The sequence below is a fragment of the Somniosus microcephalus genome, chromosome 17 (genome assembly GCF_052327205.1).
Source record: "Somniosus microcephalus isolate GS21.2 chromosome 17, FLI_Smic_1.0, whole genome shotgun sequence".
Classification (NCBI taxonomy): Eukaryota; Metazoa; Chordata; class Chondrichthyes; order Squaliformes; family Somniosidae; genus Somniosus; species Somniosus microcephalus.
Genome location: NC_141003.1, coordinates 6,925,552 through 6,948,201, shown reverse-complemented (window position 1 = coordinate 6,948,201; position 22,650 = coordinate 6,925,552). Strand labels below are relative to the sequence as shown.

The following is a 22,650-nucleotide window of genomic DNA, read 5'->3' as shown; positions in this document are numbered from 1 at the left end:
TTAGCTCTTTCGTCCAGAGCTGGAACTGTGGTTTAATACTTCCCTAGAGAGAGGTCGGTACACAATCGGCCTGCCCCAGTCCCACCTACTAACACGAGCAGCTCATTTTACCAGTGTTCCTGGGCAAGGAATGGGGTCTGGGAACGAGATGGAAAGAAGTTAAGTTACAAACTGTGTGCCGGTGAGTGTGAGGGCGTGTGTGAGAGACATGTGGCCTCAATTTTAACCCCCCTCGCCCAGTGAGAATGGTGCGTGGGACTGGGTTGTCAGGCTAAGTCCACTTACTGGCCTGAGGTTGCTCTGTTCCCGCTCGGCGCCATTCCATCTAGTTGGCCGAGCCTCCCGCTACAGGCCGGGCCCTGCTTTACATTCAAAGGTCACGGCCCGACAACGTCATCGTGACCTTAACATCGTGTCAGGGGGAATCCCGCGCAGTGCAGAACCCGACCCCCGAAACATGCAGGCATGGCTAAGAGTCCTTGGGCCTCCCAGCCTCGGCCTGGCCTCTTCCTCTGCACGGTGGCATCAGCTGCAAAAGCCCCTGCCCCAACGCTGAGGATCGTTCCCTTGGGTCCCCGGTGTCCTGACACGGTTTCCCTCTCCCGCTCGCCGGCCCTGGCGTCAGTCCTGCTGGGTTCGAGCAGCAGACAGGACTGCAATACTTAAATGAGGCCCGGGAGTTAAATTGACCCAGGCCCCTCACTCAGATCCCCAGGGGGGTTTCCCTCCCGCCCGGCCAGGTTAAATCAGGGCCACGGAATCCGCTGCCCTGATGATCGTTCGGGTGGTTCTTAAACCCATGGGAACTGGCTTCCTCATTTTATGGCCACCTTCCCGGAATTTCCTGGGAGCCGCTCCCGCTCTCCACTGTCGGAACCTTTCAAGCGGGGTTTCCAATCCGCTTCCGGCGAAGTTACGGCACCGGATGGGAACGGCACCGAGGAGGGTCACCTACATGTTCGTTTACAGCGAATACAAAAAAAAGGACTTGCATTTCTATAGCGCCTTTCACGACCACCGGACGTCCCAAAGCGCTTTACAGCTGATGAAGTAGTATTTGAAGTGGAGTCACTGTTGTAACGTGGGGAAACACGGCAGCCAATTTGCGCACAGCGAGCTCCCACAAACAGCAATGTGATAACGACCAGATAATCCGTTCCGATGGAGCAGTCAAAGCAAATTGTTTTCAGAAGAGCAGGAATACTGGTTTGGAATATTTCCTGGGGTCGAGCCCCATGTCCCAGGCATGCTGCCTTCAGGAACCGTACCTTCGATAGGTTTGGCTTGGTAACAGTGCCTAACATGCACACTTATTGGGACGGTTAATTCAGTGAATCTGGTTAACGTCTGTGAAGTGAATATGATGGCTGGTACTGAGGTGTAAACTTCCACTTAATTCTGTTTAAAACGGGTTAAATGGTCCCATCAGCAAACCTGCACCATTATCTCAGCATCGTCGCTTTAGGGTATCTCACTGCTGCCTCATGCCAACATACAACTTCAGTTCCGGGCACCGCACCTCACGAAGGATATATTGGCCCTGGAGCAGGATCAATGCAGATTCACCGGCATAATACCGGAGCTAAAAGGGTTAAATTATCAGGGCAGGTTGCATTGACTTGGCTTGTATTCTCGAGTTTACATGGTTGAGGGATGATTTAATTGAGGTGTTTAAAATTATAAAAGGATTCGATAGGGTAGATACAGAGAAACTATTTCCTCTGGTGAAGGACTCCAGCACTAGGAGGCACGATCTTAAAATTAGAGCCAGGCCGTTCAGGAGTCAAATAAGGAAGCACTTTTTCATGGAGTAATGGAAATCTGGAACTCTCTCCCCCAAAAGGCCGTGGGTGCTGGGGGGCAGTTGGAGATTTCAAGACCGAGATCGATAGATTGTTGTTAGGTAGGGGTATGGAGCAAGGCGGGTAAATGGAGTTAAGATACAGATCAGCCATGATCTAATTGAATGGCGGAACAGGCTCGAGGGGCTGAATGGCCTCCTCCTGTTCTGATGTTCATAAACAGATGAGAAAGGCCATTCAGTCCAATTGAGCTCATCCATCCAGAAAGAAACCTTCTCCCATTGCAGATGTCAACTGTTTCTGAAATTATTCCAGGGGTTTTCCTTCCAATGCTCCACTTGGAAGTTCATTCCATGTGATGGTTGTTCTTTGCAGAACTTCCTTATATCAGTCCTAAATGTGCCTTTAACTAGCCTGAGCCTTTGTCCTACGGTCACAGTTTGTTTTGAAGTAATGTTCAGATCTACCTTTTCCATACCGTTTTCTATCATATATTATCTGTAAGGTCACCTCTCAATCAAGACTGAAATAGTCAAATTTCTCCAGTCTTTCCTCTTGATTTGTTTGTCTGACACTAGGGATCAGTATCGTGGCTCTTCTCGGCACCACCTTCAGGGCTTGAATGTCTCTCTTGTCTCTTGGTGACCAGGAATGGAGACAGTGCTCAAAGTGGTGTCTGACCAGGGCTCTATTGGTAGGATAGTGCCTGCCATATTCTAACCTGTTTGCTACAGATTTGGCTACACTACAGTGATTGGATATGTTGCGTCTGTTAAAGCCCCTAAATATCTTTCATCTTTATTTATAGCTATTTCAGCACCATTTATTGAGTGCTTGTGCTACCTACTTTTCTACCTATGTGTAGTACTTTGTCCATATTAAATTTCCTCTGTCACTGTTCTGCCCACTTATATATTTTGTTTAACTCATTTTGTAGTTCCCACTATCTTCTCACATTCAGCTGTCCCTCCTAGCTCGGTATTTTCTGTGGATTTGAGCAGTTTGAATGAAGTTTCGGAATCGACACAAAGTCCAACACTGATCGCTGGGGCACTCCACTCAGTGTAATCCCCCCATCCCAACATAACTCCTCTAATAAGTTATTTCCTACCCGCCAGGAAATTTCTTAGAATCAAACAGCACAGAAGGAGGCCATTCAGCCCATCGTACCTGTGCTGTTTCTTTGAAAGAGCTCGCCAATTAGTCCCACACCCCTACTCTTGCCCCATAGCCCTGCAATGTTTCCTTTTCAAATACATATTCAATTCCCTTTTGAAAGTTAGTATTGAATCTGCTTCCACCGCCCATTCAGATCATAATAACTCGCTGTGAAAATAAAATGCTTCTCATCTCCCTTCTTGTTCTTTAGTCAATTATCTTCAATCTGTGTCCTCTGGTTACTGACCCTCCTGCCACTGGAAACAGTTTCTCCTTGTTTACTCTATCCAAACCCTTCATTATTTTGAACACCTCTATCAAATCTCCCCTTAACCATCTCTGCTTTAAGGAGAATAACCCCAGTTTCTCCAGTCTCTCCACATTACTGAAGTCTCTCATCCCTGGGACCATTCTAGTAAATCTCTTCTGCACCCTCGCCAAGGTCTTAACATCCTTCCTAAAGTGCAGTGCCCAGAATTGGACACAATACTCCAGCTGGGGCCTAACTAGTTGTGGTAAACCACTGTCGTTCACTGTGTTCACTATTGTTGTTGTTGTCGTTCACTCTTGTTTCACTGTTATACCTGACTATGCCTCAGCTGACTCCGCCCTTGGCTACCTGGTATAAGGACGGCTGCACGGCAGCTCTCTGCCATTCGGTCGTCCACTAGAGGCATAGTCCTGATCTGTTTGTAGTTGCATTCAGTAGTTAATAAAAGCCTGTCGTTCTGAACTCTACTCAGCCTTTTATTAGAATCGATTGCACATCAATTTTATTAACTACTGACAAAAAAATAAATAAAAATAACGATGCTGCAGATACTTAAGATCAAGTGCCTGGAACTCGACCCGCAAGAACCGGACTCGACTGCTAAGTTCTCACACTGGTTGAACTGTTTTGAGTCCTTTCTGGCTGCATCCGGCGAGACCGTCGCCGACAAGCTCAGGGTGCCGAATTCGAAAGTGAACCACCGAGCTTTTGCCCTTATCCGGGACGCTACGAGCTACCAGGGGGCTATCGACATTTTAAAGGAACAATATGCATGCCCGGTCAACTATGTTTACGCAAGACATCTCCTGGGGTCCCGCAAACAACAGCCCGGGGAACCCACAGAAGCATACATACGGGCGCTGAAGGAACTCTGCCGAGCCTGCGAATGCAAGCAAGTATCAGCCACGGAACATACGGAGGAGCTCATCCGGGACGCCCTCGTTGCAGGCCTCAGGTCCACTCACACACGGCAGCGACTGCTGGAAAGTAGCGAGCTCGACCTGAAGGCGGCGATTTCACTCACCCTTTCGTTGGACGTAGCCCATCGGAACATGGAGGCCTACTCCCCGGACCGCGCGGCCGCCTCGTGGATGTCGTGGCCGCCGCCATCTTGGGACGTGGCGCCGCCCCGGGCCCCGGCCCCAACTGCTGCAGCGATGTCCCGCCCGAGCCAGAAATGTTATTTCTGTGGCCAAACCAAACACCCCAGGGCGCGCTGCCCGGCGAAAAACGCTGTCTGCGCTGCCTGCGGTAAGAAGGGACACTACGCTGGCGTCTGCAGAAGTCAGAAGACCCCTACCTCCAGCAGCGCCGCTTGCGATTCGTGGGAGCGGCCATCTTGCCTTCCTCCAGCCTCGTGGGGATCGGGATCGTCATGGGTGCCGCCATTTTGTCCTTCTTCTCCGACGCCGCCATTTTGCCAACGGGCCCCCGACTCACCCACCGCCTCACCGGGGTTTTACAGCGACGCTCCCGACTCCACAGCGGCCTCCATTACGCTGGATCAATCCAGACCCCATCAGCTAGCCAGGTCCACGATGGACATCCAGGTAAATGGCCGCGCCACAACTTGCCTTTTTGATTCCGGGAGCACGGAGAGCTTCATACACCCTGATACGGTACGGCATTATTCCCTCTCGGTCCGGCCAGCGCGCCATCGGATCTCCATGGCCTCAAAATCTCACTCAGCAGATGTCGGCGGCTACTGCGTAGTGACCCTTTCGGTGAGGGGCTCCGTTTATAAAAATGTAAAGCTCTTCGTCCTGCCACATCTCTGCGCTGCCGTTCTGCTGGGGTTGGACTTTCATTGTCACTTTAAGGGTGTCACCTTGACATACGGTGGACCTCTTCCCCCACTCACTGTCTGCAACCAGCAGTTTTTAAATTGCCCACCGCGCTCCACCTGTAGTCTCTCCACCCTCAAAATCACCCCCCCCCCCCCATTCGCTAACCTCACCCGCGACTGCAAGCCTGTCGCCACAAAGAGCAGGCGATACAGCACCGGGGACAGATACTTTATAAGATCTGAGGTGACGCGGCTCATGACGGAGGGGATTATTGAGGATAGTACCAGCCCCTGGCGAGCTCAGGTGGTAGTCGTTAAGACCGGCAACAAGCAGCGCCTGGTCATCGACTACAGCCAATCAACAAGTACACCCAGTTGGACGCATACCCTCTCCCCCGCATAGCCGACATGGTTAATAAGATAGCGCAATATCGCGATTTCTCGACCATTGACCTCAAGGCTGCATACCACCAAATCCCTATCCGCCCTGAGGACCGCCAGTACACAGCCTTCGAGGCAAACGGCCGTCTTTTTCACTTCCTCAGGGTTCCTTTCGGCGTCACCAACGGTGTCTCCGTCTTCCAGAGGGAGATGGACCGGATGGTCGATGAGAATGCGTTACAGGCCACGTTCCCCTACCTGGACAACGTGACCATCTGCGGCCATGACCTGCAGGACCATGACGCCAACCTTGATAAGTTCCTTCGCACGGCCCAACTCCTAAACCTCACGTACAACAAGGAAAAGTGCATATTCCGCACAGCCCGCCTCGCTATCCTTGGTTGCGTGGTGGAACACGGAGTCATCGGTCCTGACCCTGACCGGATGCGCCCCCTGATGGAACTTCCCCTGCCCCACTGTCTCAGGGCCCTCAAAAGGTGCCTGGGCTTCTTTTCCTATTACGCCCAGTGGGTCCCTCATTATGCGGACAAAGCCCGTCCACTTATCAAGTCCACTTCCTTTCCCCTGCCGGCGGAGGCCCGCTCAGCCTTTCACCGTATAAAAGATGACATTGCCAAGGCCACCATGCACTCGGTGGACGAGTCCATCCCCTTCCAGGTGGAGAGCGATGCATCCGACTTTGCCCTGGCCGCTACCCTTAACCAGGCGGGAAGACCCATGGCCTTCTTTTCACGAACCCTCCAGGGCTCCGAACTCAGACACTCCTCTGTGGAAAAGGAGGCCCAGGCCATTGTGGAGGCGGTGCGCCACTGGCGGCACTACCTGGCTGGAAAACGATTTACCCTGCTTACTGACCAGCGTTCAGTCGCTTTCATGTTCAATAATAAGCAGAGGGGCAAAATCAAAAACGACAAGATTTTGAGGTGGAGAATTGAACTTTCCACCTACAATTATGACATCTTGTACCGGCCCGGGAAACTCAACGAACCCTCAGATGCTCTATCGCGAGGCACATGCGCCAACGCGCAGATCGATAGACTACAGGGCCTCCACAACGACCTCTGCCACCTGGGGGTCACCAGGTTCTTCCATTTCCTCAAGGCCCGCAACCTGCCTTACTCCATCGAGGAGGTCAGGACCATGACCAGGAGATGCCCAGTCTGTGCAGAGTGCAAGCCGCGCTTCTACATGCCTGACAGAGCAAACCTGATCAAGGCCACCCGCCCCTTTGAGCGCCTGAGTGTCGACTTTAAAGGGCCCCTCCCCTCCTCTGACCGCAATGTGTACTTCCTCAACATAGTTGATGAGTACAGGTAGACTACCCTTTATCCAGACTTCCAAAAACCGAAACCCTCTAAAAACCGAAGGTTTTTTCGTTCAGTGTAAGTCGTGCGTACGACTTACGCTGAACGAAAAAACCTTCGGTTTTTAGAGGGTTCCGGTTGCAGAAGTTCGGATAAAGGGTAAGTCGTGCGCACGACCCCCTGCCCCGACAACCGCCGACCCCGCCAGCCCCGACAACCGCCGACCCCCCCCCCGTGGACCCCGCCGGCCCCGACAACCGCCGACCCCGCCAGCCCCGACAACCGCCGGCCCCCCCGGCCCCGACAACCGCCGACCCCGCCAGCCCTGACAACCGCCGACCCCCCCGCGGACCCCGCCAGCCCCGACAACCGCCGACCCCCCCCGCGTACCCCGCCGGCCCCGACTGACTTACGCTGAGCGTCAGCGTAAGTCGTGTGCACGACCCCCCGCCGACCCACCTTCCGAAATCCGAAATTCTCCTTTATCCGAAACTCGGCTGGTCCCGAGGTTTTCGGATAAAGGATAGTCTACCTGTACTCCCATTTCCCTTTCGCCATCCCCTGCCCGGACATGACCACCGCTACGGTCATTAAATGCCTGCACAACCTCTTTGCTTTGTTCGGTTTTCCCAGCTATATTCATAGCGACCGGGGCTCGTCCTTCATGAGCGACGAACTCCGTCAGTACCTGCTCATGAGAGGTATTGCCTCAAGCCGGACCACCAGCTACAACCCCCGGGGGAACGGACAGGTTGAAAGAGAAAACGCGACGGTCTGGAAGGCGGCCCTCCGAGCCTTAAAATCTAGGGGCCTTCCGACCTCCCGTTGGCAGGATGTCCTACCTGATGCGCTCCACTCCATCCGGTCACTGCTGTGTACTGCCACCAACGCCACCCCCCATGAGCGAATGTCCGTTTTTCCCCGGAGGTCCACATCCGGTACCTCACTACCACACTGGCTGACGTCCCCAGGGCCCGTCCTGCTGAGGAAGCATGTAAGGTCCCACAAAACGGCTCCCCTGGTAGAGAAGGATCACCTCCTCCAGGCCAACCCCCAGTACGCCTACGTGGCATACTCGGACGGGCGGGAGGATACAGTCTCCATTAGAGATCTGGCACCCTCGGGGTCCACTGACCCGTCTCCATTGCCCTCCACCACGACCCCCTTCGACACGGCCCAAAATCCAGTAGACCCAATTCTCACCCCTGTCCATTCCACCCCAGTAGGCGGCATGCCGCGACCCCAGGACCCGCCGGAGTCCACTCGCCCACCCAACACCAAAGGGGACGATACGCCGGTGCTCGATCCCGTTCAAGACGCGTCGTTGGAAGCTGTACCATCTCAACCGTCGCCACGAAGATCGCGACGGCAAACGAGGCTGCCCGACAGACTCACCTACTCGAACTTTTGATACACTTCACCCCGCCGGACTTAATTTTAAACGAGGGGTGAATGTGGTAAACCACTGTCGTTCACTATTGTTGTTGTTGTTGTTGTTGTCGTTCACTCTTGTTTCACTGTTATACCTGACTATGCCTCAGCTGACTCCGCCTTTGGCTGCCTGGTATAAGGACGGCCGCACGGTAGCTCTCTGCCATTCGGTCGTCCACTAGAGGCATAGTCCTGATCTGTTTGTAGTTGCATTCAGTAGTTAATAAAAGCCTGTTGTTCTGAACTCTACTCAGCCTTTTATTAGAATCGATAGCGCATCACTAGTGTTTATAAAGGTTTACCATAACTTCCTTCTTTTGTACTCTGTGCCTCTGTTTGTAAACCCAAGGAACCCATCTGTTTTTTACAGACTTATCAACTTGTCCTGCCACCTTCAAAGACTTGTGTACCTACACCCCCAGGTCGCTCTGTTCCTGCACCCCCTTTAAAATTGTACCATTTAGTTTATATTGCCTCTCTTTATTCCTTCCAAATTGCATCATTTTACACTTCTCTGCATTAAATTTCATCTGCCCATTTCACCAGTCTGTCTATGTCCTCCTGAAGTCTGTTACTATCAACAACAACAACTTGTATTTATATAGCACCTTTAAAATCCCAAGGCACTTCACAGGAGCATTATCAAACAAAATTGACAGCAAGCCACATAAGAGGATATTGGGGCAGAAAGAGGTAGGTTTTAAGGAGTGTCTTAAAGGAGGAGAGAGAGGTAGTGAGGCAGAGTGGTTTAGGGAGGGAATTCCAGAGCTTAGGGCCCAGGCAACTGAAGGCATGGCCGCCAATGGTGGAGTGAGTAAAATCGGAAATGCGCAAGAGGCCAGAATTGGAGGAGCGCAGAGATCTAGAAGGGTTGTGGGGCTGGAGGAGATTACAGAGATAGGGAGGGGCAAGGTCAGGGAGGGATTTGAAAACAAGGATGAGAATTTTAAAATTGAGGCGCTGCTTAACCAGGAGCCAATGCAGGTCAGCGAGCATAGGGGAGATGGGTGAACGGGACTTGGTGCGAGTTAGGACACGGGCAGCCGAGTTTTGGATGACCTCAAGTTTACATAGGGTGGAATGTGGGAGGCCGGCCAGGAGTGCGTTGGAATGGCCAAGTCTGGAGGTAACAAAGGCATGGATGAGGGTTTCAGCAGCAGATGAGCTGATGCAGGGACGGAGACAGGCAATGTTACAGAGGTGGAAATAGCCAGTCTTAGTGATGCAACGGATATGCGGTCAGCAGTTCATCTCGGGGTCAAATACTACACCAAGGTTGCGAACAGTCTGGTTCAGCTTCAGACAATTGCCAGGGAGAGGGATGGAGTCGATGGCTAGGAAACGGAGTTTGTGGTGTGGACTGAAGACGACAGCTTCGGTCTTCCCTCACTGTTTACTACGTTTCCAAGTTTTGTGTCATCTGCAAACTTTAAAATTGTGCCCTGTATACCTAAGTCCAGGTCACTAATATATATCAAAAAGAGCAGTAGTCCTAATACCGACCCCAGGGGGACACATAAGAACATAAGAAATAGGAGCAGGAGTAGGCCACACAGCCACTCAAGCCTGTTCCGCCATTCAATTACATCATGGCTGGTCTCTGACCTCACTCCACTTTCCCGCCTGATCCCCATATCCCTTGATTCTAGAGTCCAAAAATCTATCGATCTCAGCCTTGAATATACTCAACGACTGAGCATCCACAGCCCTCTGGGGCAGAGAATTCCAAAGATTCACAACCCTCTGAGTAAAGAAATTACTCATCTCAGTCTTAAATGGCCAACCCCTTATCCTGAGACTGTGCCCCCCTAGTTCTAGACTCTCCAGCCAGGGGAAACAACCTCTCAGCATCTACCCTGTCAATCCTCCTCAATCTTATGTTTCAATGAGATCACTTCTCATTCTTCTAAACTCCAGAGAGTATCGACCCATTCTACACAATCTCCTCATAGGACAATCCTCTCATTCCAGGAATATTCAAGGAATAGGAATAGGAATATTCACAGCCTGACATCGGTAGTGGGGAAAATGGTAGAGTCCATTATAAAAGATGTAATAGCAGAGCACTTTGAAAACAGTGACAGGATCGGACAAAGTCAACATGGATTTACAAAAGGTAAATCGTGCTTGACTAATCTACTGGAATTTTTTTTTTTTTTGAGGATGTAACTGGTAAAATAGATAAGGGAGAACCAGTGGATGTGGTGTATTTGGACTTTCAGAAGGCTTTCGATAAGGTCCCGCATAAGAGATTAGCGTGTAAAGTTAAGGCACATGGGATTGGGGGCAAGGTATTGACTTGGATAGAGAACTGGTTGGCAGACAGAAAGCAAAGAGTTGGAATAAACGGGTCTTTTTCCGAGTGGCAGGCAGTGACTAGTGGGGTACCGCAGGGATCGGTCCTTGGACCCCAGCTATTCACAATATGTATTAATGATCTAGACAAGGGAACTAGATGTAATATCTCCAAATTTGCAGATGACATAAAGCTGGGTGGGCGTGTGTGCTGTGAGGAGGATGCCGAGAAACTCCAGGATGATTTGGACAGGTTGGGTGATTGGGCAGAAGCATGGCAGATGCAATATAAGGTGGATAAATGTGAGGTTATCCACTTTGGTGGCAAAAACAGGAAGGCAGATTATTCTCTGAATGGCAATAGATTGGGAGAAGGGGAAGTGCAACGAGACCTGGGTGTCCTTGTGCACCAGTCACTGAAGGTAAGCATGCAGGTGCAGCAGGCGGTTAAGAAGGCAAATGGTATGTTGGCCTTCGTAGCGAGGGGGTTTGAGTACAGGAACAAGGATGTCTTGCTGCAGTTGTACAGGGCCTTGGTGAGACCACACCTTGAGTATTGTGTGCAATTTTGGTCGCCTTATCTGAGGAAGGATGTTCTTGCCATGGAAGGAGTTCAGCGAAGATTCACCAGGCTGATACCTGGGATGGCAGGAATGACGTATGAGGAGAGATTGGGTCGATTGGGCTTATACTCGCTGGAGTTTAGAAGAATGAGAGGGGATCTCATTGAAACTTATAAAATTCTGACAGGTTACTGGACAGACTAGATGCAGGAAGGATGTTCCCGATGGTTGGGGAGTCCAGAGCCAGGGGTCACAGTCTAATGATAAGGGCTAAGCCATTTAGGACAGAAATGGGGAGGAATTTCTTCACCCAGAGAGTGGTGAACCTGTGGAATTCTCTACCACAGAAGGCAGTAGAGGCCAATTCATTAAATATATTCAAGAAGGAGTTGGATATATTTCTTAAGGCTAAAGGGATCAAGGGATATGGGGAGAAAGCAGGGACCGGGTACTGAATTTGGATGATCAGCCATGATCGCATTGAATGGCGAAGCAGGCTCGAGGGGCCGAATGGCCTACTCCTGCTCGTATCTCCTATGTTTCTATGAATCAATCTAGTGAACCTTCGTTGCACCGCCTCCAAGGCAGGTATATCCTTCCTTAGAGAACAAAACTGTGCACAGTACTCCAGGTGTGGTCTGACCAAAGCCCTGTACAATTATAGCAAGACTTCCTTACTCTTGCACTCCAACCCCCTTGCAATAAAGGTCAACATGCCATTTGCCTTCTTAATTGCTTGCTGTACCTGCATGCTAACTCTCTGTGTTTCCTGTACGAGGACACCTAAATCTCTCTGAATACCAACATTTAATAGTTTCTCACCCTTTAAAAAATATTCTGTTTTTCTATTCTTCCTACTAGTGAATAACCTCACATTGCCCCACAATATACTCCATCTGCCACCTTACAGCCCACTCACTTAACCTGTCTACTGTATATCCCTTTGCAGGCTCTCTGTGTGCTCCTCACAGCTTACTTTCCCACACTGTACACTTCCCTCCAGTCTGAAAAACAACCGCTCACCACTACCCTCTGCTTTCTGCCTCTTCGCTAATTTCGGATCCATGGAGCCACTGTTCCTTTAATCCCTTCTATTCTATGCTTGATTTTGAATTATTATCCTTTGAAACTGAACTAGGAGTTTTATGTGTGGAACTGTATCACATGGTTTTTGTGAGTCAAGGTACATCAACCCTGCAGGACTTTGCACCGATCACTTGAGATGTCATATCCTCAACTGACTCTTTCAGTCAAGAGACTGGAACCGTTGCTGTTAATGTTGCTCCAAGACTGGCTAGGAAGAGGTTCCTTTGTGCAGTGTTGGACTGTTCCAGCTTGGTCTTCCTTTGCCCAGGTCGCGAGACTTCCCTACCCTGCAGTACTCTATAATACAGCCCAACTGAAGAACAACAGCACGACTCAACAGTGAAGGTCATTGACTCTGAATATCAAGGGGGGAGTTGAATTGACAGCTGTTTGATTGGGTTCTTACCAGTACAACTGTTGACTGCTCTTAAAGTTAGCAGTGCTCAGGATATCAAGTCTCCTATATACAAGTCTTCATGACGCCAAAAACAAAAGACTGAGACAGAACTCGCAATCAATCCAAATGAAGAACATTGGCAAAGTAGCTGATTGTGGCCTGGAGTTAACCAGACAACCAATGGCGGAGGCGAATTTCACAGGTAGAGGTGGCACTGGACAAAGTACGAGGAAGGTCAAAGAAGGATTTCATAGAAAGCCCCAAATAAACAGTTGAGCAAAGGGGTCGGAATTTGGAGGAGATGTTTGGTAGAAGGTCAGGTATTTGGAGAGTTCACGCTCACAGCCGCCAACACCTATGTCATGAGAGACAGTCACGCAGCCCATGACTGTACAACACAGCCAATTCCTCCTGTCCGTTTACTTATAGGACGCCAACACTTAATAGGAGAAAATTAGTTTGCAGTTTCACAAACTCCGCTGACTGTTACTATTGAAGGTCTTGTAGCAAATCTCAAGGGCGATTAGGGATGGGCAATGCTGGCCTTGCCAGCAACGTCCACATCCCATAAAAAACAAATTAAACAAATAAAAATAAATATACAACACATTGTAATGACATACATTTTAGGTCTTGTAACTGCCATTATAAAGAAAGTCTATATGTTAGGGAGTAGCCTGTAAAAAGTATCTTTGAAAAAAATGCCTATTTCATCTACTGTTAAACTGCCATTGAATATATAGAATTAACAAGCTATATGGTGTGTGACTGATGGGACTTGATTCTGCATTCCGCCATTTTAAATGTTACGGACTAGTTTTTTCGATCGTATCGCCAATGGTAACCCATTAAAATCAATTGGTTATCATCGGCATTGCAACTGGGAGAACCGAGGCCCAAGTGTTTCACTGCTAACACTGACGTTTATCGATCCTTCTGGTAGTTTTTCCACTTACTGCAGTTTACTATTTCACATGCCGGTCATTAAATGCCCAGCCACTCTTAAATCAACTGAGGGAAATGTCAAGTTTATTGTGTGTAACAGGAGATATTGCACCACTTTTCAAAGACTTGCTGAATCGAATCATTAATCCGAATTAAATGATTGAAACGCCTTTCTACTTTCCCCAGTTCATTTGAATCGGAGTTGCCGAGCACAGCACTGGACGACAGGTCCTGGAGAGGTCAGCCAGACCGGACTGCCAGACCCAAATCGGAGACCTCCATTCAGCCGGACACATGCACCATTCAGTCTAACAGGTGAGAAGGATCACATACCACAATCTGAGCTGTCTGGGGTGGGTCAATATGTGAATACGCCACCTGCTGCAGTACTGTGCTAGACAGGCAAGATCTCAGCGTTGGTCCCTGGTCTCTGTTGAGTTAAGTTATCCCAGCTATGTAGAGCTGGGGGGGGTGTCGATGTAAATAGTTTGCGTGCCCTATGCTAGTGAGGAGAAAGATAGTGAAGTTTCCCGACTGCTATCCATCTAGTGACCTCTGCATCTATGTGGATGTTAGAACCAGAGATTGACAGCAAAAAAGGTGGGCATTTGGCCCATCGTGTCTATGCCAACTCTTTGCTACACAATCCAAAACGAATCCCATTGCCCCGCACCCTTCCTATAATCCTGCATCTGCTCCTGCTTCAAACATTTATCCAATTTTTCCTTAAAATATGTAATGGTCTCCGCCTCAACAATTCCCTGTAGCAAAGCATTCCAGCTCCAACAACCCTCTACATAAAGAAATTTTTCCTACCCTCCCTCCTCACTTGCTTAGCGTCAGTTTTAACCTGATGACCTCTCGCTACTGACACCCCTTTGGGGCGCTACCTTCATTGGGGCGTTAATTACCCGAAGGCCGATTTTCCCAGGTAGCGCCTGAGAGGGAGGAGGGACGCTACTGGAAGCGTCCCGCGTCCCTCTTGGGGCGCTGCGAGGCAATATCGCGGCACTACGTGCTGCAGTACTGCAGCCTTCCTCCCCTTATTAAAGGGGAGGGGCCTGGCACAGTGCGTCCCTGCGCCCAGCTGGGCCACCAGGGATCGGAAGTGCCGGGCTCAGGGAGAGCAGCCGGCACCCCGCAGGGGTGTTTCACGAGGACAGCAATGGGGGCAGGTGCTGGCAGGCAGCCAGCAACAAAAATGGCCGCCTGCCACCTCCCCTTTAACTGGCGCCGCCCCAGCCGCAGGTAGGCCCCCCTGACCCTGGCGGACATAGCGTCCGGTGGTAAGTCGGGGGGGCACCACCCAATATTACAGCCGGGGCGCAAGCGGGGCGCTGCGCACTGCGATGATGTCATCACCGGCGGCGCAGTGCCGCCGCTAACCTCCTGCTGAATTTCGCGGGAGGCGTTAGCGGTGCCGCGCCCAGGCGCTAGTTGATTCTTACGGCACTAACGGGAGGCGCAAATCAACCGAATTTAGCCTCCATAGTCTTTCCCTATGCACCTAGTCAAAACCTTCCTTTAAAAATAATTTTAAGATATCTATGAGATTTCCTCTGAGCCTCCTCTGCTCCAGTGGAAACAGTCCCAGTATCTCGAGTCTCTCCTGATAACTAGAGTTTCCCATCCCTGATACTATCCTGGTCAATCGATGCTGTTCCCTTTCTATGGCTTTAACGTCCTTTCTATAATCGAGTGCCCAAAATTGCGCAGTCCTCTAAGAGATGGTGCAAGGCAAAAGGAGATGGTAATGGGACAAGTTATCTTTCATTTAGGCACTTTACAGCCTTCTGGACTCAACATAGAGTTCAATAATTTCAGACTATAACCTCGGCCCCTATTCTTTTTCCATTCATTTTGTTTTACACTTCATCTAGAGCCATCTTTTGTTTCTTAACTTGTCCCATTACTATCTCCTCTTGCCTTGCACCATCTCTTAATGTCTCTCAATCTCTCCTGCCTTCCATCCTATCACAGACCTTCCCTTTTGTTCTTTCCTCCCCTCCCCCCTCTCCCTGCCCCTACACTTGCTTAAAAACCTCTTCCATCTCCAGCTTTTTCCAGCTCTGACGAAGGGTCATCGACCTGAAACGTTAACTCTGTTTCTCTCTCCACAGATGCTGCCTGAACTGCTGAGTATTTCCAGCATTTTCTGTTTTTATTCCCTTTTGTTGTCGCTGCTTTGCATTGCCACGAGAATGGTTCTTTCTTCCTGTTTTCGATCTAGCTCTGCAAGTTGCTGAAATATGGCCTTGCTTCTGGCAATGAAAACACTTTACATTTCTGTATTGGCAGGACTGTGGTGAGTCATTCCATTGCAGCGATAACAATTCACTGAACTGCTCTCACCGACATGCTTTGACTCGGTCTCACAGCTTTAGGTTTGGCGGTGGCTTTGCGACTGTAGACCTCAGCTGCACTAGTCACTTGAGTTGGACGGAGCTCCCTAGCATTCTTATAGAGTTATACAGCCCAGAAAGAGGCCCTTCGGCCCATCGTGTCCACGCTGGCCATCAAGCCCCGTCTATTCTAATCCCATTTTCCAGCACTTGGTCCGTAGCCTTGTATGCTATGGCGTTTCAAGTGCTCATCTAAATGCTTCTTGAATGTTGTGAGGGTTCCTGCCTCTACCACCCTTTCAGGCAGTGAGTTCCAGATTCCAACCACCCTCTGGGTGAAAAAGTTTTCCCTCAAATCCCCTCTATACCTTGAAACTATGCCCCCTGGTTATTGATCCCTTTACTAAGGGGAAAAGTTCATTTCTATCTACCCTATCTATGCCCCTCATAATTTTGTACACCTCAATCAGGTGCTCCCTCAGCATTCTCTGCTCTAAAGAAAACAACCCCAGCCTGTCCAGTCTCTCTTCATAGCTGAAGCGCTCCAGCCCAGGTAACATCCTGGTGAATCTCCTCTGCACCCTCTCCAATGCAATCACATCCTTCCTATATTGTGGCGACCAGAACTGCACACAGTATTCCAGCTGTGGCCTAACTAGCGTTTTGTACAGCTCCATCATAACCTCCCTGCTCTTATATTCTATGCCTCGGCTAATGAAGGCAAGTATCCCATATGCCTTTTTAACCACCTTATCTACCTGTCCTGCTGCCTTCAGGGATCTATGTACATGCACACACATCTTAAATGCCATCTCCCTAGATAAGGCAATTTTGCCAAATGTTAGGTTTGGAGTGTTCAGTAACTTGGACTGTGTGCGCTCATCCACCAGTCCACACACAAACTTATCTCACAACACACGATCCAACAGTGTCGAAGTTACAATGTAAAGACAGGTTCTTAAGAGCTACAAAGTACTCACTGATGGTTTCACTTTGTTTTTGGTACCAAACTTTTCACTCTCTGCTATTTCTAATGGCTTTGGGTTGAAATGGTTCTCAAGTTTCTCGACAATGTCTTCAAACGACACATCTGTTGCTTTCCCTGGCCCGATCTCTGTTAGAAAAATTGCTTTTTTCCGTTCACAAATTACTTTATTTTGAGCTTGAACATTCTCATCTGCACCTTCAGTCTCAATAATGTTATTGGCCCTAAAAACATCTCCATCTGCTCGATGTAAGAACTGAATGGTTCGCGAGCTCGGTCATGCAGGCCGAGGCTTCCGCTGAATCCCGTAGGTGCGGCCATGACTTTCCCGATCCCGTTGAACAGTGACTCAGCACACTACCTGTGTACCTGTGAGAATCCACGCCGCTGTTGCTGTGTATACAGACACGCGAAGGCGAAGCACAGACAATTCTGCATCAGCATTAACGGTAAAACATCGCAAAAATTCAGTTTAGGTGTCACAAATTCACCTTAAACGTGTCCACTCGAAGGTTGAATACTGGGTCCTTCCATGATCCCTAAAAATGGCTTTGGGATCCCATCCTCGTCACCAACATGTAATATACTTGGGCAGAGCAAATGAAGGAGAGAGACATGATGACTTGCTTGACCATGTGCTGGCTTTATTAGGCCAGAGCAAATTGAGCGTGCTCATACTAAACCATGTGACAAACATTACAAATAAGATGGGATCTTTCTTTTCTTTTCCAGAGCTGCGACCATCCAGGACTTCATTGCGTTCAGCTTGTCCCAAAGAAACGCCAGTTGTAACAAAAATGTCCATCCAGCGGCACCTGTACCCTTGGAAACCCTACTGGAAGGCTGTCCCCTTAAACCGAACCGATAGCCAGCTGGGCTGTGGCGGGGAGGAGCTGCTTGTACATAGTAGAATATGCAATGCTAGTGTGTATTCTACAGTTGCTTCTTGATAAAAATCACTGTGCAACATTGTTAGTTCTGACCAAATATAGCGGTAAGGAAGGGTCACGTTACTCAGAATTGCAAGTTATGCTAAATTTAGTCATCAAATGCTTTCAAGATTGCTGCACCCACATTCAAAACCCAGGAGCGGAGGGAGCAGCTGGTATTGGCCTTCCCCAGGGACCGTCTCTAAAGATAGATTCACCCAGGGACCGTCTCTAAAGATACATTCACCCAGGGACCGTCTCTAAAGATAGATTCACCCAGGGACCGTCTCTAAAGATACATTCACCCAAGGATCGTCTCTAAAGATAGATTCACCCAGGGACCGTCTCTAAAGATATTCACACCCAGGGATCGTCTCTAAAGATACATTCACCCAGGGATCGTCTCTAAAGATACATTCACCCAGGGATCGTCTCTAAAGATAGATTCACCCAGGGATCGTCTCTAAAGATAGATTCACCCAGGGATCGTCTCTAAAGATATATTCACCCAGGGACCGTCTCTAAAGATAGATTCACCCAGGGACCGTCTCTAAAGATACATTCCTCAGGGACCGTCTCTAAAGATAGATTCACCCAGGGGCTGTGTCTAAAGATACATTTGGATTTCTACGGCTTCAATTCATTTTTTTTGCCATTAGGCCAAAGCATTTAACTGAAGCTTGGCACAAACTTTTAATTCCCAATATTGGACTATTGGCAGTACCGTCTGCTCCATGGAGGTGTACACCATTTCATTCTACATTAATAAAAGCCAAATTCCTTCCACATTCATAATGGGAGTCTGTTTTATCCAATGTTCCCGATGACAGTCCTGGAACACATCATTGTCTCACAGCTGTGCTCCCACCATTCCCTCCAATCAGGCTTCCTCCTCGCCCCCGCGATAAAACCAGGGCAAAGTCACTGACGGTGTGTCTGTGGCTCACTGCCCCTCCTCCAGCCCGCCGCTGCCTTCAACATTGTCAACCACACTCTCTCCTGGTTTAGCTCCTACATCTTACACCATCGATGGCTTCTCCTCCTGTGCCGGTCGGTACAGGCACCTCTGCTGTACCCCACGGTTTCATCCTTAGCCCCTCCTCTTCATCAAATACACATGAATCCTAAGCAATCTTACCCAGAAGCATCTTATCACATGTAATGAAAAGAAATAAAGAACTTGCATTTATATAGCGCCTTTCATAACCTCACCAACTCAGGCCGCGCCATCACTAGGACCGCCTATTTCCACCTCTGGAACATCGCCCGTCTCCGCCCCTGCCTCAGCTCATCTACTGCTGAAACCCTCAACCATGGCTTTGTTACCTCCAGACCTGGACTTTGCCAACGCACTCCTGGCCGGCCTCCCATTTTCTACCGTCTGTAAAACTGAGGACATCCAAAACTCTGCTGCCCGTGTCCTAACTCGCATCAAGTCCCGTTGACGCATCACCCCGGTGCTCACTGACCTACGCCTCGATTTTAACATTCTCATCCTTGTTTTTAAATCCCTCCATGGCCTCGCCCCTCCCAACTCTAATCTCCTTCAGCCCCACAACCCCCCCCCACCGAGATATCTGCACTCCTTCATTTCTGGCCTCTTGAGCATCACCAATTTTAATCACTACCATTGGCTGCCTACAGCTGCCAAGGCCCTAAGCTCTGGAATTCCCTGCCTTAACCTCTCCGCCTCTCTACCTCTCTTACCTCCTTTAAGACACTCCTTCAAACCATATCTTTGACCAAGTGTTTGGTCATCTGCCCTAATATTTCCTTATGTGGTTCGGTGTCAAATTTTGTTTGATAATCGCTCCCGTGAAGCACCTTGGGACGTTTTACTACGTTAAAGGTGCTATATAAACACAAGTTGTTGTTGTCCCAAAGCACTTTACAGCCAATGAAGTACTTTTGAAGTGTTGTCACTGTTGTAATGTAAGAAACACGACAGCCAACTTGTGCACAGCAAGCTCCCACAAACAGCAATAAGATATATGACCAGATCATCTGTTTTAATGATGTTGGTTGAGGGAGAAATATTGGCCAGGACACCGGGAGAACCCTGCTCTTCTTCGAATAATGCCGTAGGATCTTTTAGGTCCACCTGAGGGGACAGAACTCAGCTTAAGGTCTCACCTGAAAAGCAGCACCTCCAACAGTGCAGCACTCCCTCAGTACTGCACCAGAGTGTTAGCCTAGTTTAAGTGCTCAAGTCTCTGAGGTGCTGTCTTTCAAATGAGACATTAAACCAAGCTAAAAGTAAAAGATCCCATGACACTATTTTGAAGAGGAGCAGGGGAGTTCTCCCCGGTGTCCTGGGGCCAATATTTATCCCTCAATCAACATCACTAAAACAGATTATCTGGTCATTATCACACTGCTGTATGTGGGACATTGCTGTGCAGAATTTGGCTGCCGCGTTTCCTACGTTATAACTGCAACTACACTTCAAAAAGTACCTCATTGGCTGTAAAGCACTTTGGGGTGTCCGGAGATCATGAAAGGTGCTGCAGAAATGAGTGTTCTTTTTTGTTTTTATTGATAAACCCCAAGTCCTGCCCCCACCAGCACTAAGGCTTGGAGCCCCATCACCTCTCCCCTGGCTTCCTCACCTTCCAATCCCTCCACTGCCTCACCATTCTCTATCTCTGCAACCTCCTTCATCCCACTTTCTGGTGCGCAGCCATCTGGTTTCCCGTTATTCCGCTCCACCCACCTTGTCCCTACCTGGAGATACCTCCCTCAGGATCGCCACCTTGCCAGCTCTCTTCCTGACTTCAACGATCTCAAGACCCTCCGCTTCAACCGTGCACTTGCCTTCTCCTAACACTCTTCCCGTTGCTTTTTTCCGGCTCACAAATGACTGCCTTCTACAGTGCTTTGACATGTCTCTCCGTACATAAAGTGTGCCCTGGAAATGTAAGTTGGAATCATAGACTCATAGAATGATACAGCACAGGAGGCCCTTCGGCCCATTGTGCCTGTGCCAGCTCTTTGAAAGAGCTATTCACTCAGTCTCACTCAATGTTCCCTCTAAGCTACACGCAGCAATCAGGAAGGTACGGCGCAGGTCGCTCACAGGCTGTTCCTTTTAGGATACGATGTGCGTCGCCGCACAGCCAATTTAAAGGCACCACGCGCGCACAAAAATTTAGAGGGAACATTGGTCTCGACATCCTTCCTAAAGTGCGGTGCCCAGAACTGAACACAATACTCCAGCTGAGGCCTAACCAGCGTTTTATAAAGGTTCAGCATAACATCCTTGCTTTTGTAATCTATGCCTCCATTAATAAAGCCAAGGATCCCGTATACCTCTCTAACAGCCTTCTCAAGTTATCCTGCACCCCCAGGTCTCCCTGTTCCTGCACCCCCTTTACAATTGTTCCACTTAGTTCATATTGCCTCCTCATTTTTCCCACCAAAATGTATCACTTTACACTTCTCTGCATTAAATTGCATTAAAAAAAAGTGTTTATGGAATGTGGGCGTCGCTGGTAAGGCCAGCATTTATTGCCAATCGCTAATAGCCCTTGAGAAGGTGGTGGTGAGCCGCCACCGCTGCAGTCCGTGTGGTGAAGGTGCTCCCACAGTGCTGTTAGGGAGGGAGTTCCTGGATTTTGACCCAGCGACGATGAAGGATCGGCCGATATACATCCAAGTCAGGATGGTGTGTGACTTGGCGGGGACCTTGGAGGTGGTGGTGTTCCCATGCACCTGCTGCCCTTGTCCTTCTAGGTGGAAGAGGTTGCGGGTTTGGGAGGTGCTGTCGAAGAAGCCTTGGCGAGTTGCTGCAGTGCATCTTGTAGATGGTACACACTGCAGCCCCAGTGCACTGGTGGTGAAGGGAGTGAATGCTTAAGGTGATGGATGAGGTGCCAATTAAGCGGGCTGCTTTGTCCTGGATGGTGTCAAGCTTCTTGAGTGTTGTTGGAGCTGCACTCATCCAGGTAAGTGGAGAGTATTCATTACACTTCTTACTTGTGCCTTGTAGATGGTGGAAAGGCTATGTGTCTGCCCATTTCACCAGGCTGGCTGTGTTCTCCTGAAGTCTGTTACTATCCTCCACATTGTTTACTACATTTCTAAGTTTCATGTCATCTGCAAACTTTGAAATGATGCCCTGTATACCCAAGTCCAGGTCATTAATATGTATCAAAAAGAGCAGTGGTCCCAATACTGACTCCTGGGAACACCACTGTATACTTCCATCAAGTCAAAAGTCAAAAACAAACGTTCACCACTACTCTCTGCTTTCTGTCCCTTAGCTAATTCCGTATCCACGCTGCCACTGTCCCTTTAATCCATGGGCTTTAGTTTTGCTAACAAGCCTATTATGTGATACTTTATCAAATGCTTTTTGAAAGTCCTTATACACATCAACCGCACTACCTTCATGAACCCTCTCCATTACTTCATCAAAGAACTCAATCAGATTAGTCAAACATGATTTGCTTTTAAAAAATCCATGCTGGCTTTCATTTACTAACCCATATTTTTTCCAAGCGCAAATTAATTTTGTCTCGGATTATTGTTCCCACCACCGACGTTAGGCTGATTGGTCTGTAGTTGTTGGGTTTTTCCTTCTCCCCCTTTTTTAAACAGGGGTGTAACATCTGCAATCCTCCAGTCCTCTGTCACCACCCCCCTATCCAAGAAGGATTGAAAGATTATGGCCAGAGTCTCTGCAATTTCAACCCTTCCCTCAGTAACCTAGGATGCATCCCATCCGGACTGGGTGACTTTTCTACTTCGAGGACTGCCAACCGTTTAAGTACCTCCTCTTTATCTATTTTTATCCTATCCAATATCGCTACTGCCTCCGCCTTCACTGTTACATTGGCAGCATTCTCTACTCTAGTGACAACAGATGCAAAGTCCCGTACTCATTTAGTACCTCAGCCATGCCCTCTGCCCCCACAAGATCCCCTTTGTTGTCGCTAATCATCCCCACCCTTTG

The 22,650-nt window shown here is 49.1% G+C and overlaps 1 protein-coding gene across 1 annotated transcript in view; it reads left to right on the top strand.

The window, feature by feature from the left end:
- LOC147105476 (uncharacterized) overlaps nucleotides 1-18,482 on the top strand; it is a 225,548-nt gene extending 207,066 nt beyond the window's left edge. The window contains exons 18-19 of the mRNA XM_086009876.1: nucleotides 13,627-13,755; nucleotides 17,500-18,482. Coding sequence (XP_085866002.1) covers nucleotides 13,627-13,755; nucleotides 17,500-17,635 — 265 coding nt within the window. The 3' untranslated portion in view covers nucleotides 17,636-18,482. The remainder of the gene's footprint in view (nucleotides 1-13,626; nucleotides 13,756-17,499) is intronic.
- The last annotated feature ends 4,168 nt before the right edge of the window (nucleotides 18,483-22,650 follow it).